Source organism: Castor canadensis, chromosome 4 (genome assembly GCF_047511655.1).
Source record: "Castor canadensis chromosome 4, mCasCan1.hap1v2, whole genome shotgun sequence".
NCBI lineage: Eukaryota > Metazoa > Chordata > Mammalia > Rodentia > Castoridae > Castor > Castor canadensis.
The window spans coordinates 153228318-153247728 of NC_133389.1; the positions used below are offsets into that span (position 1 = coordinate 153228318).

A 19411-nucleotide genomic window follows, 5' to 3' on the forward strand; every position below is an offset into this window, starting at 1 on the left:
AGAGGTTGACCTCATTCATGGTCCAGTGGCTGTTACAGCCCCTCACTTTCTTCCGCTTGTATGCAGAGGAGGGAACCGGTATTAAAATACCATACTTAACTATTTAAAAATTTTTTTCAGATGGCTTTTTTTCCTCTTTACCTGTATAAATTCTGCATTCTCTCAGTACTTAGTACGTCAGACAAGTTAATACTAAACTCAAGTTATATCCGTTTCTGTTTGTAGATTGTAAGGATGATGAAATTGAAAGTCTGCAAACATTCCCAGGGTGGTAAACAGTTGCTATAGTTTGATTTTAATGTGCTGCTGCGTGAGACGCATGGCCGCTCATGGCCATTGCACCTGATGTGAAATTGATAGGCCAGTTCGCATGCTGAGGTTGGTGTGTGAAGCTAGACCTGAAGGTTCCTAAGGCTCTGAAGGGACTGAACTGTAGCACCGTGCCTTAGGTGCTATTTCCAAGAATAGGGTTTTGGAGGCTAGACCAACTTTACTGTTATATTTAGAAAAACACTACTCTCCTCCCACCCCCAAGAGAATAGTTTGTTTTCAAGTGTCTTGATAGTCACTGGGAATAAAAGGCTGCTATTGTGCTCTCTGAACATTACTAATGGATAGTGTTAGCTGTTGCTGAGTCATTTACTCACTGAGCTCCAGAAAAGGTAAATAACTTGCCTAATACTTGAAGTAGCTGCTCTTGGTAAGAATTTGAACCTTCTATTTCAAACTAAGAATACTTACCTGATTACATTGATAAAAATCAGTAGAACTTTTGAGAGAAATAATTACCAAGTATTTTACCCCATCAGTATAATTGCAGCTTCAAATTTAGTGAGGTCTGTAGGATCACTTCTGTAATTAGTGAGGACTGCTTCTCAGTAAGTGAACCCCATAATGACCAGCCAGCTTGTGGTCAGGCCCAGCCCTCTAGTGTGGCTTCTCTCCAGTTCAGTGATTTGACCAGAATAGATCTTTGCTGCTAACTTCCCTGTGCTGGGTGAAAAGGAAGAAGCAATAGCTGCTTCCTAGTGGGTTCAAGGGTGGTGCAGATAAAGTGTAGAAGCGTGAGGAAATTCAGATAGCATAGGCTAAAGTTAATATTCCACTTGCACATCTGTTATCCAAGCATAAAGCTTAACTGAGGCCCAGCTAGTTTCATTATCAAGATTTTTTTACTTTAAAGTTGTAGAGTTTTTTGTTGTAGTTGTTGCTGTTGTTTTCTTTTTTAAACATGTTAGAATTTTGCTATTTTGCTTTTAGGCTTTCCCCAACACTTCACATTTAGCTTTTTTATTAACTTGCCTGTAGTACACATTCCACTTCATGCTTTTGTTATAGGTCATTTCGACATGTCTTATTCCCAATTTTCCTTCAGTGTAATAGCCCAGAATGTTCTCTGAGCCTTTAGCTCTATTATGGACCCAAACAAGACAAGGAAAGGTTAAACTCTTAGTATTGGTGCATAATTAGGGAAACTTTTGAAATTATTTGTTTCAGTTATTTATTTAAATAGTTTTTGCTGAGAAAGCTTAATGGATTAATAAGACAGAAGGTGATTTGAAAATCCAGTAATATTTTCCATAGCTAATCATTATCAAAAGCAAAGACAGCTGCAGAAGCAGAGCTGGTGGCAGTCAGCAGGAGTCCAGTTTGCCAGCTAGGTGGGTGTGCAGAAAATGCTGCTGAGGTCCTTTCCATTGAAGATCTGCAACGGGGAATCTGTGAGTTTACTGGGTTTTTTTCTTTTATGTGGTAGTAATGTGTGTCATTTTTTTTTTTTAAACAAGCAACACTTGTTCGATTTTTTTTTTTTTGCATATTTTTAATTTTTGTAGTTTTGAATTCTGTAGGTTTGTCTTAGAAGAACACTATGTAATAATAAGCCAGACCTATAGTAATTGGAGACTTATAATGTATGTAATAAAGATTACATGCCATTAATAGTCCATGACGGTAGTATTTTCTGTTTTATTGTTAAACCCAATTTATTTTATTATACTAAGACAGTATTAACAATTTCAGATGAATTTTTAAAATCTTGATATGCTATACACAGTTAATAATATAGCAAAGATGATGCAAGTCTAAAATCTGCTGACCAGTAAGCAACCATTTTATCAAGATGGAGTCTCTTCTTGTCTTCTAGTGTTTTTGCGTGCCTGTTCTTTTTCCCCTTTAAAAACAACCAAACAATTGTTCCTTTTCCTTGGTACTAATCTGTGAAGAGCCTATGGAGACATAAATGAAGAGCCTATGGAGATATAAATGAATTACGCATTCTTTTTGTGTTTGACCTTATGGCCAAGGCAAATTGGAAACAAAAATAGTGCCAATGTTTCAAAATCTAGATCTGAGAGACGGAGACTGCTGTATTTGGAATAAATATGAATCTTGTAAGATGCCTTGTTCTATCTTTTGGCTACTACTTTCTGTCTTCTTGTTGGTACAGGACTGCTGATTTTTTGCTGTGTTCCAAAAAGTCACTGGTAATGTTTTCAACTCCTTTCCTTCCTCCTGCTGCTAGAGAGAATGTTTTACGCATCTTTAATAGTGATCTCTGTAATGTAGCTGTGTTGCTTTGCAGTTTTACGTTGATTATAAAGTTAAGGTTTTTCTGTTTGGGAGGCATTAAAATGATAGTAGTTTGCTTTTTATATTTTCATTTTCTTCTGCTAGGTGACTTTTCTGCATGAAGAACTGCTTTTTACCTTTTATCACCTTTTCTCCTTGTGGAGAGAGCCTGTCATGTTCTGAAGGCCAGTTACCTCTGAAAAGTGTTTGATTATGGAATTGGCAAGTGACTGCCAAGCCTTTGAAAAGAACTGGGATCTATTCATTTCTGAACTTTGGCCAGGAACTCCTCATTAGTGTGAAGGTGATAATTTCCCTAATATGACTTAACATAGAATCAGAAATTTAAAGCTAGATAAGCTTCTAAAATTTTTGATTCAGTCTCATTTGACCAGTGAGGTTAGACAGCTAGTTAATGGAAGTAGTAGAGTTCTTCACTCAGTGCCCAGTATTCTTTCTGCTGCACCACAACTGTCTTAATTAAATGTGCTGTATTTTTCTTTAAAAATTAAAGAGTTTTACTTGATGTTTCAGGAATATACTTGAAAAGATATGCCATGTTTTGATAAATAACCATCAAATTATTCAGACTGTTTTAAGGAGTATATCAAGTGCAACCTTAATTAGTGAAAATAAACATTTGCCCCTTCTAAAACTACACTCAGTATAAACACTTTTCTGTAAGATGTATAGCAAAAATGTGTTATATTAGCTCAGCACTGGCAGGAGCACAGCACAGCGAACAGCCTTACTTAAGAGAGCCTTATGAAAGTTATTAAATGGAGGAGGCATTGGGCTCATTATCTTTAAGTTTACTTTATGTGCTTTGTTTTGCTGAGAATCTCTACTTAAATTATAAATGAAATGACAGGGCCTAGCTGTGTATAAATGATCCTTGCTAAATATCTTAAGGTTTTTTGTAAAAAAACAAAACAAAAACCCAACAAAAAGCTTATTTTCACATTAAAATTAAACCTTTTTTGCAACTTCAGAATTCTATGGAAAAGCAGTTTTTATCATATTTTGTGTCCATGTACCTTTTTTCTTAACAAAATGGTTTACAAAAAGAATGTAAACAATTTGTGATCTGACCAGTTACACTCTTTAGCTCCCAGAGTAAGAGTTGGTGGTGTTGAGTAAAAACCATTCAGGCAACTTGAGGGAGCATTCTGTTGCCAGTAATGTGTTTGTGTGTGCCATTAAGCCACCACCTCCAGATCAGTGGGGGAACATTCACTTTTTAATTTTTTAATTGTATTTGGAATTAATTATTGCTGTGTACTAAGAACTTGACCTAAATAAAATCACACAAAGTATATTCAAGTGTCTTGTGAAATTATTTATGTATTTAACCTTTTTCTAAGATGGTATCCAAGTGGTAAGGATAGGCCCTGACTCTCTTGCTGATCTAAAGTAGGGAATTTTATTACCAAGTCTTAGAGTTCAGATATTTAAAACGTTGAGCCTTAAACAAGTTTGGTCTCTGTGAAGTGTTTTTCAAGGCAGCTCCATAATTATGAACTGTGTTTCCCCTAATACATCTATAGTTCATTAATGCAAAATTTTTTCAAATTGAAATGAGGGAATTGCAGATCAGTGATCTTAGTGAAATGATAAATTGACAAAGAACTTTCTAATGATATTTGATTCAGTGGCACAAAGTTTGTCTCCAAGATAACCAAGAATAACACTTCCATACTTCCTGCCCTCCATCTTCACAATGCCTTTTTCTTTGGGATGTCATTACCTGTTGGATAATAATATGGAAAACTGACTACCCAGGTGATGAATTTTTATGTTTTTAAGGAGTGTTTTTAAGAAGAGGTTTTCTCTTATTTACAAATGAACTTTTCAGCAGGATTAGTCCTTCCAGAAAAGATATTTAACAGCCAGTCTTTCTTAATTATCTTATCACTTGACTCCTTGTGGGTTACTGTGGAATCACACATTTGGTTGAAATGCTTTGTGTGGATTTACCATTTGTTTTGTTGTTGCCTGCATAATGTAAGTTTCTTTCTCCAAAGCTAAACAAGGGCAGTTTTCACAACCAGTAGGACTGACAGATGGTGAAAGAAGGAGGGCCTTCTTTTGGTCCTAGTTTGGTAAATGGGAAAGTGATCTGTAAACACAAGTACACACACCGTGGTAAGGCAGTCCAATACATAACTGAAACAAAAAGTATCTTTTTGTACTAGTTTGTCCTGGTTGTGCTTTAAAGAAAAAATCTTTAAGCTATTATTACTTATGTATTTAATGGCCAGAGCTCCCCAGTCTGTTGGTATAAATTTATTCTTACAGTTAACTCAAACACATCAAACTGTTACACCTTCACACTTAATTGTTCTTATTTTACAGCCTATGAAAAGCAAAACCAGGTCTTAATGGTGCTGATCCACAAACACTCCAAGTCCCTGTGTTTAAATGGAATCTGTGTATATGTGTGTGTGTGTATAGTTTTTTTTTTATTAAGGATTGGGTAAGCTGACATAATGAGAACATGTAGTTGGAAAACCACACTGGTTGTACTACTACTGCCCTCAGCCATTACAACAGTTTACTGACAATAACTGGCAAGAATAACTTGGAAAATAACTTAATCCAGCAGTAGGTCAGAAACATCATCAGTAGTACTGAATATATCTCTTTCATACATATATTTTTTATGTGTATATATATAGAGAGAGAGCTTTCCACAATTAGGGAGCAAGGCACATAATGAAATGAGTATACATTTATGCAGAAGAAAACAATAGCAACAAGGCTGAAAGAAAAACCATAATTTCATCTGTCCCGAGTTTTGCATAATCCTAAATAAGGTCCTTTATCTAGTACTTTATAATGCAGTTCCTTTTGTCATTTTCTTCATGCTTTAAAAATAGTTCTACATTATAACTATTTATGACAAAGCTCCCACGGCCTAGAAGCTAGTATGAACCTTGACTCTTTTTTAAAAGGGGGGAAGAAGCAACCCCGTTAAATATAATGTGCAATTTTCCTTTAAAACAGTAAACAGTGTCTTTTTTTTTTTTTAACAACACATATTGTAAGCTACTGATATTTTACCTTATGCATACATCTCTGTAAGAAGAGTTCGCTAAGGTGGTTGATACTAAATCAGAATCGTTGGGAACAATCCAGTTAATGTTTATTGTCTAGGAGGGATTATTTACAAATAGAGAAAAAGTAGCAGGTGGGAATCATCAAAAAAACAGCAGTTTTTGGTATTAAGTTAAATTTAATGAGCAGTAGGCAGTTCTCAAAGGTAGGGTTTTGACTCCTTAAGTGCTGAAGACATGTTTTACTGCCTAAGAAAAGGTTGAGATTCAAACAATCATGCACTTTGTATTTATAGACACCCATGATGAGATACTCACTTCTGAACTGGGCAGCCTCTTAAACAGGTAGCATTCACCGTCATTCTGACTAGACAGCCTTCTCGAAACATCTTTGGTAGAACCATTTAGGGTAGATGAAGCCATCTTGTAAGAGTCACTTTTTCCATTTCTGCCCAAACTAGAAATACTTTACCTTGCTCTCTTCAGCACCTCAGTTTTCTTGTTAGTTTGTGTGTATTTTAATGTTACTCCTCCAGAAGAGTTCAAGGCACTGGGGATTATAGCAAATAGTTTTCTAAATGGTTTATTACTTCAACAAGCTAAGAGCAAACCAATTAGGTTTTATTTTCCCCCTTCAAGTGTTTGTCAAGTATGTTGGTTTGCTTGCTTTTATTGAGCAAGTTTATTTTTTGGCTAAATTTCAAATTTCTTTTACATAAAAATCTTCTAAGGGCACAGTAAGAACTGAGCACTTTTTATTTTTTGAGGGTTAGAGTGATAAAGATGTGGAAATACAATTAGATTTGAAAGGAACATCTTAAAAGATAGTGGGATATTTAGTTCTGTTTTACTTGCATATTTTTTGGGTCAGATCACAGCTATGCAAAGAGGTCACACATTACTGTAGGTGTGCTATGCTTTACACAAATGATGTAAAATTGAGTAAGGGGGAAAAAAGTACCAAAAGGTATATTTGCAATCTAAAGGGGTTTTTTAAGTCATCAAGTGTATAAACCCAAATTATTAGACCTATTTATATATATTTAAGAAAGTTATATCTATAGTCATACAGAGTCACATGGTTTTAGTTGATCTAAACAAGTAAAATCTGTGGGATTATGTCAGTTATGTGATGAGCTCTCAGTTTTGTTTTGCTGTCTTGACAAACTGCATCGTTTATAGCTACAAGGTAAACATAGAGAGGCGATCCAGGATAGTTCACAGCCCTTAGCAACATACTCCATTGGTGGGCAGGAGCACCTTGGTTTTAGAGGACTGTGAAACACATCCATTTGAAATTTTCTCATGGAGACAGATTTCTGTAACTTAAGATCCAACCATTCTTCTCACTTTAAAAAGTTTTAGAAATTTTAAAAAATTCAGTTTATAGTTAAGTGGGTATCTGTAAAAACCTTAAGAATAGTTTTTCTTCCCCAAGTGAGAATGACAGCAGATAAGGAAAAGAAAAATGTATTTAAATATTTTAAGTTGTAAAAGCCAAGCTGGTAAAATTCAATACAGAATAGTCTAATTATTATTACCACCTATGAACCTGAAGCTATTTTATTAAGCAAGTATAGGGTCTGATGCCCTTCAGAGTTGGTACTGAAACTTTTAAGCATAGAGTGACTAAATTTCAAAATTATCTGTAGTAAAGAGGAAGGGTGTCACCAACAAGCAAATCACTACCTCTACTAGGCACCTATCTGCACTGCCTCAGTAGCAGCGTGGACTCATCCACCCTATTTCCTCATCAGTACAACCACATGAGCTTCCCAGATGTCCTTTGCTGGCTGCAGAAGCCAGATGGGGCTGGAGCTGCCAAGCAGAAGGCAGTGAAAGAAGGCACAGCACTAGTGTCTGGCAGTAGGTGTTTTCCCACAAACACACCAGAGAACAAAGAGCTATAAAAATACAGTCTCAGGTTAAAAACAAAAACTACATTTCAACAAAAGCTCAAACTAAATCCCACTAGGGAGTAAATGTTAGAAGTATAACCTGAAGAATCACTTTGGGTTTTTTTTTTTCAGTTGTTCCACAAGTTAAAAAAAATTTTAATTACTATCCATCTCCACGTTTGGAATAATGGAAAGGGAATGGCCCGTTGTCAGACAAGCCATGGCACTGGGGGTAGAGATGACATGGTCCCCTCTCTGGCCCTGCTCTTTTGACAATACTAGTATTCAAAGATGTTTGCTCTTCCAGGAAAATACATCAGGAGTGGTTCAAGATGGACACAAGCAAGAAACCCCAGGAAGACCACACAGAAGTAGCCACCAAGGCTATTGGTTTAGGTTTCTAATCATAGGTGAAAAAAGATGGGAGGTATGTTCCCCACCTCCAGGAAAGTTTTAAAGTCATCTTTACCTTCATAAAAAAGCAAAACAAGATCAAAAAAGCCCAAAACTGTAGGGCTATGATTATTTAATAATTGAATCCATGTTCTTTGTAATCTTTACCCCACAAATACAATGACCCTTAGAATATAAAGCAGCAGGTTAGAAGATGGGGGAAATTTCTTCACTCTTGAGTCCCAGTGGAACCTGGCAATCTGTTCTCAATTGTTAACCAAATTGCTGTGCATGCCTAAAATAACACTGCAGATACATTAAAAGGTCACTTTGTAAGTGTAAGAATGTCAGGCATTATAAAACTTTGTGAGAGGTTTAAAAAGGATATGAAAAAATGCACAATGGTAAATATTCTTACTGCTCCATAACCACATGACTATTTAATAATACCGTTGAGATGTGGCGATGTAGAGGTGCCACTTTCGCTCTCTGAAGTAGTTCTTTTTTGGAGTAGGTTAGACTGACACCTTTTGTACTAAGTACAGCTTTATCCTTATTTATCATCCATGCCCCACTTCACTGGCATCACTTTCTCTTTCTGTACTTTGCATTGGCAAAGACCTTCATTACAAGATGTGTTTGCTTGTAATTACTGGGACAGTCAGTTTTTATTCTCTCGCTTTAAAGCAGCTCTACGATTGCATTTTATTCCTAACAGTCAATTTATCCTCATAATAAATTGACACAGAACAAATTTCTCTCACGTATCAAGGAAAAGTCACAGAAAATAAAAGCATATAATAGTGTGAAACAGTGTGTCATTAGAGCAGCCATTCCTTCTTATCCCAAACTGCACATGCACAATATGTAGCGTCACTTACAGTACTTAAGACTGACACTACTCCGTCAGAACATATGGAGACCTGGACACATTTCTGCAACCAGCCAAGGTGGAGTGGTGCCAGCAGCTATGAATGAAAGGATCAAAAACCTAATTTTCTTGCCATGACATCCCCATACTTAGTGGAATCTTTGTATTATAATCTCCATACAACCTGATGGATAACACTTGTACAAGATCCTGGTTTGCTCTCCTTTCTCACCTCTCCTAGAAAGCAATGCGTGCGCGCACACACAAAGGCATTGCAGAAAGTAACTTTGTAATGATGCACCATATTGGGCACAGGACATGTATATTTCATATACCAATTGCCACAGGTATCAACATCTGCCTAAAGCACACACATCTAAGAAGGAACTGTGACCCAAAGACAAACAGGGACAGTGCATAGTGGTAACTATACTGGATATTCTTACAATAAATAAAAAGCAAACCTCATGAAGCCAAGTTGATGAAGCTTCATAAAACAGTACACAAAAGAAATGACTCAGAAGTATAGTACTGAAGTTTCCATGTATTGCAGGCAAAGAGCTTACCTGTGCGAGAACACTCTAGATGTGGTTAGGATCATTGCAGGAGCACTGCAACTAGCACCGTCACACCATGGATTTTCTATGTACAGCCACACATAGTGTCTGAAAATTTCCCCTTCCTGCACTAGTTACCTGTTCTATGAAACTCGGAGATTTTCCTGATTTAAAGTGCCCCTTAATGTATAGTATAGTACTGAAGTGTCAGTCAAGCAGCTCTAACTTCAGCCAAATGGGGGGGAAAAAAGCAAACACAAAAGCCCTACAGATACACCAAACATTCTGGTGGTTTTCTCCACTGAAAAACAGCACATTATACATCTACTACTTAATTACGTAACAACATGCACAAATAGGCTGCACCTTGGACAGACACTTAAAAAAGACCTTCTAATAGTAACTAGAAGTTTTTGGTCCAATCCACATGATAGACAAATTGTTAGAGACTGAACACATCTCCTTCCCATGCCTATTCCACCCCAAATACACAAAAGCCATTTTCGGATTAGGAGAGGAAAGGAATAAATAGAACCACTCTCAGTTCTCTCTCTATACACATACATAGATGTATACATATATACACATAATCTGTATAGCTGTGCGTGTACGTGCTTATGTACACACATTTATAGATGGACACTACCTGAATAACATTATACCAGGAGACACCACCTGAATTCACATGATCAGGTGAGCTGATTGTAGAAGTGATTACGGATACCATGAAAGTAAGTCTCGTGGCTACCAGTCTCTTGAGAGCTTGGTGTTCTGGTCTCTTTTAGGGGGAGCGGGAGGTGGTCCCCTCCGCAATGTTGCATAGCCTGAAATATGACTGCCTCCGAAAGCAGCCTTCTGTTGATCAGAGAGCAGTTCCGGGGGCGGTGGTGGCAATGCCATGTCGTCCATGGTGGCTGTGGGCTCCGCTCGGGACATGCGGGAGGAGGACAGTGAGCCGTGCCGGGTGATAGACTTGCGTTGCAATGTCCTGTTGAGGTCAGCCAGGAATCCAGGCTGGACGCTAAGGCTGGATTTGGGAGAGGTGGGCACTTGTGGCACGACTGCGGCAGTGGCTGGCGGCTCGGGGACCTCGGCATGAGTGAGGCGGGTGCTGTCGTTGCGTTTGGGTCGCGTGGGTGGGGGGGCCTTCTTCACTGACGTTTTGGACCAGGGCTGTGGTTGAGGGTTAACGACTGCCACTTTTGGAGAGGTGGTTGCAGAGAATACTGCTGGAATCTCGATGGGCGGCAGCGGAAGCTCTATTTCCGGTGGAGGGGGTGGGAAGTCAGAATCGGAGGGAGGAGAAGGGAATTCCACCACGGGGTCCTTTCCACGGCCGCTCAGGGCCGAGGCTTTAGCCGCCACGCTCCCTTGCTGCAGAAGGCCGGGGAGGTGGACTCCGGAAAGGTGCAGTTTGCCAGGCTTTGGGGGCGCCGCAGGTGGAGGGGTCTCCTTGCTGGGAGACCCTGATTCCGCCGGCGGTGTGAACTTGCTCACTAGACTGTCCACCGAGGGCCTCTTGGGCTCGGGGGCGGGGGACTCTGGACAACTGCTGGACTTAATACTGGAGTTGCGCTGAGGGGTAGGGGGCGGTTTCTTTCCCCCGGGGCTGGACATCTTACTGGGCTTTTTGCCTGGAGATCCACCTTTATCGGGTGTAGGAGAAGCTGCTGGGGGCACTGGCGGTGCGACGGGGGCTGGCGGAGGTGGCGGGGGAAACACCAGGCTGCTCTCCGGAGGGGGAGGAGGGAAATCAGGAGACGGGGCCGGGATGGAACTGGGCTGCCACTTGGGTTTTGCTTTCACAGCTGGAGGGGACTGAGGGGCAATGTTTGCTGGAACAGGCTTTGGGGACTGCGAGTCCAGAGGCGGTGGGGTGGGAGGGGGCGGGAAGTGGCTGACCAACTGCTTCACCACTGAGGGCACGGGGGACAGCGGGGACGGAGGGGGCTTCCCGCACAAGCTCTGCTGCTTGGGGAGCGTGGGCGGGGGCCCCGGGGCAGGCGGAGCGGGTGGGATGGGAGAGACCGGGAAGGCTGGTTGTTTTTTTGCGGAGGGCACTGGAGGAGCAGGGGCAGGTGGTGCCGCTTGTGTCACAGTCTTGGCGCTGGCGGGTGGTTTGGGGGGGGCTTCAGGGGGCAGGGCTGCAGGGATGGGAGGGGCGGCTGGGGGCGTGGGAGGAGCGGGCTGAGGGACGTGCTGCACTTGATGAATCTTCAGTGGAGGAGGAGGGGGGCTGAACTGCGGAAGGGACGGGGCACAGGGAGCCGGCTTTAATTGGGCCATGGCTGAGCCAGGGATTGGGGGTGGCGGAGGGGGAGGAGGTGGGGGGACAACTCCATTGGGGGGCACCAGGATCTGCGGCTTCACTGACTGTGAGGCCAAGGGCAGAGGGTGCATCATTGTGGGTGGTGAAGACTTAAAGAGGGGTCCTGAATGCTGAGCTGCGTTCTGCAGCCTGGTAATTGTGCTGTACTTCACAAACATGGTGGCTGCGGAGCCTGCAGAAGGTGCTGACTGGCTGGGGAGAGGGGGAGGAGGTGGGGGCGGGGGAGGAGGGGGAGGAGGGGGCGGGGGTGGAGGAGGAGGCAGAGGGGGTGAAGGTTGTGAAGCGGTGTAGGGGGTGACGATCTTAGTTTGTGGGGATGGGGGGGGCATAAGTGATGTGTAGGGCCGATTCATAGGTTCCATTCTGGCCTAAAAGCAGTATAAAAGGGGAGTGGGAGAGAAAAAAACAAAAAGAGTTACAGAGGTAAGCTTTGCTTGCCTAAACTAAAAAGCAAGGAGTCTGGGTATGCAGCAGTTGTGATTATGAAGATGGACACGGTCAGGAAGGTAACACTGACTGCCTGGGTAAAGAGCACAGAGGAAATTTGTTTCCCCAGCAGAATTTGCCAAAAGCTAGACTGCCATGAAAGACTTCCTGTTGCAAAACCCTCTGGATGGTGACAGGATGTGTGATTTCTGACCTTGGCTGTATGACTTTCACACACCTGTCCTAAGTGGGAGCCTCTGTGGACAACCTCTGCAAGGGCCCTCTTGGACTCTGGCAAGGGGATGTGATGGCTTTTCTTTCAGTCCATGACTGCATCCACATCAAGCAGATGCCATACTGGGTTTAGGAATGCTGGCGCAGGGCCTCCTGAAGAGTGAGGATGGCTTTGTGATGCTAGCAAGCTGACACGGGAGAGTATGAGAATGCTCAGCAGGCGTGCACAGTCACACAGGAAATGTATGAGCTCGACACACACACTCGTGTTCATGTGAGACACTGCATCCAACATGCACAGAAGTCCAGCAATGCAGGTATGGGGGCATTCTTTACATGTGCTTTACTGGAAAATACATAAAGAAATGCTTTGTAAACATTACGGCAAGAAGATCATCAAAACATCACACAGAAAAGGCCAGATGAAAATAAGAGGAAACTTTGGAAGGCTAAAGGAGATGTATCAAGAGAGAGGAGTTAGTGTTTGCCAACAACCTGCTGACCACTCCCATCTGGGTAGCTCTTAGCACTGCTGAAATGACCACACCTAGTCCCTTATTTCGTGTAGCTAACAATGCATGACTGTGGCTCAAGTACTTTTGAAATGAGGGAAGGGAGGACCATTGGTACAGTAACTTTGGATAAATCTTTCAGGATCTCTGAATAAACTGTGAGGAAATGAGATGAACCATTTGTTTTCAATTACAAATCACATCAAATTGGCACAGAGAATGCTTAGGTTAGTGAACTAGAAGGTTCATTTATAGGGCTGAATGCTGATGCCTATTGGGACATTTACATGTTTCTTTAAAAATTACACATCAAAATAAAAGCATTAGTTTGTAAGATCTGGTTATAGGAGTCACCCAGGTTAATGTGTTTTCAGAGAACAGCCCCTGACCTTAACATGACCCTGTCTTGGCTGCTTCAGGGGTGCAGACCTTAGCTGTGCTGGCCTTCTCATGTGGCACCTGAGACCGAGGTAACAGAAGAAACACACAGAAGGATCAAGACTTAAACAAACTGACACTGCTGTACAACAGGCAGGGCTCTTTTCTGAAATTCTGTGCAATGACAGACTTCACTTCTTTTTTATTTTTTTGGGACAGGGTCTCGCTGTGTATGCCTCCAGGCTTGTCTCCACCTCTACCTCTCCAGTGCTGGGATTATAGCACCATGCCTGGCTTAGACTTTGCTTCTTAAATCACAGGCTACTTTAGCCTTGTTTTCCTTGAACTTACATGTAATAATTAGTTCTGTAACTTAAAATGTACACGGGTATCACTATTAATCTGGTTAAGAATTTTTCTTCAGACATTTGAATTATGTAAACCAGTTTATCTCGTACATTTTGAGAGTATTAGCTCCATCCAAATTGACTGACGGGGGAAAGGGAAAGAGAACTGCTTCTTAAAAGTCTGAGTTTCTGATAAAGGAGTAAGACTGTCAGTTTTCTGAGACTTTAGGTCATTAGAACCAACTCTCAAATACTAATTTCTGAAGGAAACTGCATCACCCAACACTGGGCAACTAATGCCTCCTCACCCCCTTAATCAACTAATTACATATGTAAATTGAGTAATACTTTGTTTTAATAAATAAAAGAATAAGTGTTCATTTAATTCTCATTTGTGAATGCATTTGTATGACTGATTCAGATTGAAAGAACAACAACAAAAATCTAAATTATTATGCAACAAAAACCCAGTCAGGGGTGTCATTGGTTCTACACTGTTCATACTTTGAAATAGTGACTATAGCCAGGACACACCTCTCTTTTTTTTTTTCACCACTACGGTCTGTAATAATTATACCCATTGTTCAGTGTCACTGAATAATCTATTATGTAAGGCTTAGTAATCCAAAACCTTATGGGGAATGATTTGAATTTAGTGTTCTACATAATTTGAAAAAATTCAACAATGCCCAGAAAAATGCCAAAAATCATAAAAGTGGATCTGAATAAATTAAATAAATAATGAATGAAGAACTAGAGGCAGCTTTTCTGGAACATATATAGGGTATTGGCACTACATGTTATTGTTCCAGCTGACTGGTTAAGGATTGAAAGGAGGAAAGAGTCCTATCTTAAAGTTTTGAGCCACTGGTAAATGAGTTTATAAATAACTTAGTTTTTTTTTTTTTCAAAGATCTTATGTCATTAAGAGCTAATTTGTAAATATTCATTTCTCAGGAAGTCAAATCAACATGTCTCTCTGCAATGGTTTTACCCCATTACAATTAGGAAGAAGGAATTAAGAAGCTGGGTGCTAGTTAGCTACTCGAGAGGCAGAGATGAGGAGGATGGACATTCAAGGCCAGCCCATGTGGCAAACAGTTTGTGAAATCCTATCTCAAAAATAGCCAAAACAAAACAGGTCTGGCAGAGAGGTTCAAATGGTAGAGCACCTGCCTAGCAAGTGTGAAGCCCTGAGTTCAACCCCAACTACCCACTCCTCTCCCAAAAAAAGGATCTAAGAAGGAAGCTTAAAATACTACCAGATAAGAATGCCACAGATTTTCCTATGTAAATTAAACCAGAGTGTTACCTTACTGGACTCTTCCAACTGAGTGCCTCGTTTCCAGGCTTCAGAGAAGATGGAGCTGACAGTGCTCTGAGAACGGACATGTCCTGCTGGTTGTGTGTCAGAAACTCCACTATCAGACTGGCTTGAGTGATTTGACTGGGATTCTGTTAAAATAGTTTTTAAACAGATTGTCAATCACCATTCTGACAGTATGAATATGTACATTTAAATCTTTAATACAAGGTCAAATGCAATGTAGAACAGCAACAAGTTCATTTTACTCAACTTCATTTCATTATAAGCAACCAGTATTTTCTACTAGAAAACTTTCCTTATTAGAGTTCCTAGAAATCTCAGCTCTTATTTAATAGTTCACCATGAGAGACTGATAATTACACTAATGGTCATGTATTATTGGTATCCTTTCAGTGTGTCTTGCATGAATCAACTCCCAACAAGTAAAAGAATTAAGAACCATCAATAAAGGAGTAAACAATTTTCAACTGAATTTTTACTATATTGAGAATCAGGCTTTTCCAGGCATTCACAGAGTTGTAACTTAGGAATTTAGGCCAATGTAAGATGATCACTTCCTTTTCCTACCAATCAACAAGAGTTTTAATGTGTCCTCCATGTGAGGAAAAAAAATGAAAGTGTTTCCTGGGAATTTAGAGGAGCAGTCATGCTGTAGGCTGGCTCTAGGCTGGGGAGAAGGGCAAAGAGGGATTGCCTTTGAGAATACAGTGCCTCTCACTCATCTGAGCTGAGAACTCTAGGTCATAAGAATGCACCTTACTTGACACTTGGCATCTAGTGGAGACTCAAATGTTAAAGCTGATTTCTTATGATCACTTTGTGATGGGCAAATATTATTAGAATGTAGTATTAAGCAAATCCAGCCAAGTTAGTCAAAGATAGTAACAGCCCCAAAGAAATCTTAAACCCAAATTCCTTTGGATAAAGTCGAGACTATCTTTAAGGTGAAAAATGTAAGCAATATGATAAAAATTCACTAGCCTCATTTATCATCTCTGTTTAATATTTGGGGATAACTGCCTATAAGACAAGAGGATGGAAAACATGAATCCTTGAGCTCTCTTCAGCATTAATCTGATTACACTAGCACTATATGATTTACACTAAAAGCTTACCTAATACTTTTATACAAAGTACATGAATGATGCTGGAATAGGAAAAGGCATTATATTACTTCATAAAATAGTATATAGAAACACTTGAATCAAGCATTATATAAACTTTAAAAAATATTATCCATCTTTTTTCAATCTTCTATCCCTAATTTCCTTTCTAAAATTCTACTTGCTACATATTCTTGCTCTTTGTAATCCATCTTCTAGGAGTATTTTTTCAATTGAATGAATGTCTTATTTTAGAATAGTTTTATATATTTACGTTAGATATTTTCATATTACAATGCTAGGACAGAAGTTCTACAGTTCTCACATCCCAGAATTCTTATACACCTGGCATACAGTTTTACCCTATTATTAACATGTTACATTCTATGGTATATTTGTCAAAACTAAGGAAATGACACTGGTACATTACTATTAACTAAACTCCACACTTTATTCAGCTTTGATTAGTTTTCCCCTATGTCCATTTTTTGGTCCAGAATATGACACTGCAGTTAGTGTCTCCTCTGATAGTTTCTCAGACTTTCCTGTTTTTGAGGACTTCGACAGTCTTAAGAACTACTGGCCAGGTATTTGTCAGAGTACCTCTCAATTTTGGTTTGTCTGATCTTGTTCTCTTGATTAGATGGAGGTCATGGGATTTGGAGAGGAAGCCAAATTCCATCATTCTAATTTAATTAAATCATTCTAATTTAATTACATCATTCTAATTTAATTACATCAATGAATGTAATTCTCAATGAATTATTGCAATCAGTATGACATATGACTAATGATACTGCTCTTGATCACTTGAAGTACTGTGTGTCAGATTTCTCCATTGTGAAGTCACTGTTCCCTAGCTCACTGCTCTTTGTTTGGAAGTAAGTCACTGTGGACAGCCCACACTTAAGCAGTGGAGAGTTATGGTCTACCTCCTGAGGTCAAAGTGTCTCCATAAGTCATTTAGAAACCTTTTGTAAGGAACATTTTTCTCCTCTCTTTATTTAGTCGGTGATTTATTGTTTGGATTCGTGAATATTTATTTTATAATTTCGGTTATAATTCTATATTACATATTTTATTGCTCAAATTGTTCTTTTGACCACTGGCATTCTTTCAAGTTGGCTCCTGTGTCCTCTGACATACTCCCGTCACGTTTTGAGTACATTACATGTTACTATTCTAAATTTGTTTTTGACTACATAGAGACGAAACCAAGTTGTATAGGTTTTTAATCAATGAACAATGAAAAAATTCTGCTTTGAGCGACATGGACATCATCTGGAGAACATTTTGAAAGGAAAGAGGCATTTAATCTAAGATGCGAACACAACATATTGTTTAAAGGGTATAGAAATCTCAAAGCCTCTTTTGAGTATCACTGATTTCTTATAAAAATTACAAAGTTTGATGACTTAAATGGCTTCCTTAACTGTAATTCTGAACTAGCTCCAGGTAGTTCCATTCCACTGAAATGTTGGGAAACCTGTATGGAAGGAGGGCAGCTTTCTCATTAATTCTGAGTACAGAGACTTCTCCAATCAATTTTCATCCCATGTATTTTAGCAGTATATGTGAGTTCTGGATAAACTTCAGTAATATAAACAACAAAACTCCTAGATTTAGAAGTCTACATAGTAATTTTCCATTTCAAATGCATTTGTGAACTGATCTATGATATTGCTCCCTCCAACCAATGACAAATTGATTAGAATTTCGAAATTAGCTATGGCTCTAGTTTTTAAGAATTGAGATAAAATTACCAGGTCTACTAAGAGTCTCAAATAAAGACCTCATATTGGCAGTAATATAGTATTTTGAGGCATTCTGAACTACCTGGGATGCTGGAAGAACTGGATCCTGATTTGATGCTGGAGCTGGATAAAGAAGTCCAATCATAAGCTGACTCTGTTCTCTTCCAGGCTTCTTGATAATTCATGTAGAGCTGCTTCCCATACTAAACAGAAGGCAGTATATTATGACATCTGAGCTTACTAGGTATGATATAGGACGAGGTAGGAAAAGGGGACACATTTCTGTATACTAATAGTTTGTATTAATACCTGTAGTACTCTAAAAAGTCTTAATACCAGTAAGTTATAACCTATTCTTACTTTTCTTCATTTGTAAAAGAGCAGTGAGAAGTCAAGAGATGAGTTTGATTATGCTCATTATAAATAAATTTTTCCCCCAAATTCTTGATCCAGGCCCAGATTCTCAGCACTATTCATGATCACTGTTCCCAATCTGGTTAATAAATGTTCATTAGTTAACTTTAAAAATCTTTACTTTGCAGGCAGGCTGTGGGTGATAGATCACTTGCATAGTATGTGCCTGATACCCTGAGTTCAACCCTCAGCATGGGGGGAAAAACAATTATTTTGCTTGGCTGAACTATGCTAATAGAATAATATAATATATTCTCCAAAGCCAAAATCAACTACAAGCTTTTGCCTGCAGTATTATTCAGTGAAAAATTTATCCTTGTCACCAAGGAAAACAGACATTTAACACATAAAACATAGTAATTCCAGTTACTTGGGAGGTGGAGATAGGGAGTATCACAGTGCAAAGGCCAGACCTCAGCTCAACAAAAAAGCTGGATGTAGTAGCACAGGGCTTTCTGCAGGAGGCTTAACTAGAAGGACTGCAGTCCAGACTGGGCCTGGCAAAAAAGGAGTGACCCTACCTGAAAAATAACTAAAGTGAAAGGGGACTTGGCTCAAGTGGTAGAGTGCCTGCCTAGCAAGCAGGGATTGAGGCTTTGAGTTCAAATCCCAGTTAAAAAACAAAACAAAAAAACCCCATGAAACTTAAGTCTAATAAAACTAGACACTGGCAAAATCATGAACATGAAACAATCACATGTTATGACAATCAAAACTATACAATTAAAGACTTTATGATTCCATCAGCAAACAAAACAAAACCTACCTTTGCGATGCGGATCCCATTGACCCACTGATGTAGAGTCCTCACATCATCACAACAAAGATATTTGATATACTGAGATTTCTTCTGGATCTGTGGATGCTGAAAGATTAAAGGCAAAATCCAACTAAGTCACTTGGAGAACTGAAGAAAACCAAACTCTATCAAAGCTTAAATGTGTCCTGAGAAGGTATAGGCCATTAAAGTAATGACCAAATAATAAATACTTTTCATATGGCCATGAGGAAAAACAAAATAGCCTGTACATATTTTTACAAAATAGAGTTTGTGTTAAATTTTAAGTCAAGATGTCCAAGTTACAGTAACCTTCACACCATGGGAAATGCCCAAATATCTCTTAGACATTTCAAAAGAAACAAAGGTCAAGGTTAACCATCTAGTTAAAATTCTCAATCTGTAAGACTAAGAAAAGGGAAGGGAATGTATGATTTTACTTTGAACCCACTGAGGGCTGGCG

The 19411-nt window shown here is 39.5% G+C and overlaps 1 protein-coding gene across 3 annotated transcripts in view; it reads right to left on the reverse strand.

Annotated features, from left to right (window-relative positions):
- Raph1 (Ras association (RalGDS/AF-6) and pleckstrin homology domains 1) overlaps window positions 1–19411 on the reverse strand; it is a 186086-nt gene that overhangs the window by 83289 nt on the left and 83386 nt on the right. Inside the window, exons 13-16 of one of the 3 annotated variants that reach the window (XM_074071467.1) lie at window positions 18937–19035; window positions 17839–17959; window positions 14885–15027; window positions 12082–12681 (exon numbers count right to left, since the gene is read on the reverse strand). In XM_074071467.1, coding sequence (XP_073927568.1) covers window positions 12679–12681; window positions 14885–15027; window positions 17839–17959; window positions 18937–19035 — 366 coding nt within the window. In that variant the 3' untranslated portion in view covers window positions 12082–12678. Of the gene's footprint in view, window positions 1–12081; window positions 12682–12701; window positions 13307–14884; window positions 15028–17838; window positions 17960–18936; window positions 19036–19411 lie in introns of those variants that run through there. The other 2 variants (XM_020166710.2, XM_074071466.1) reach the window with 2 other exon arrangements.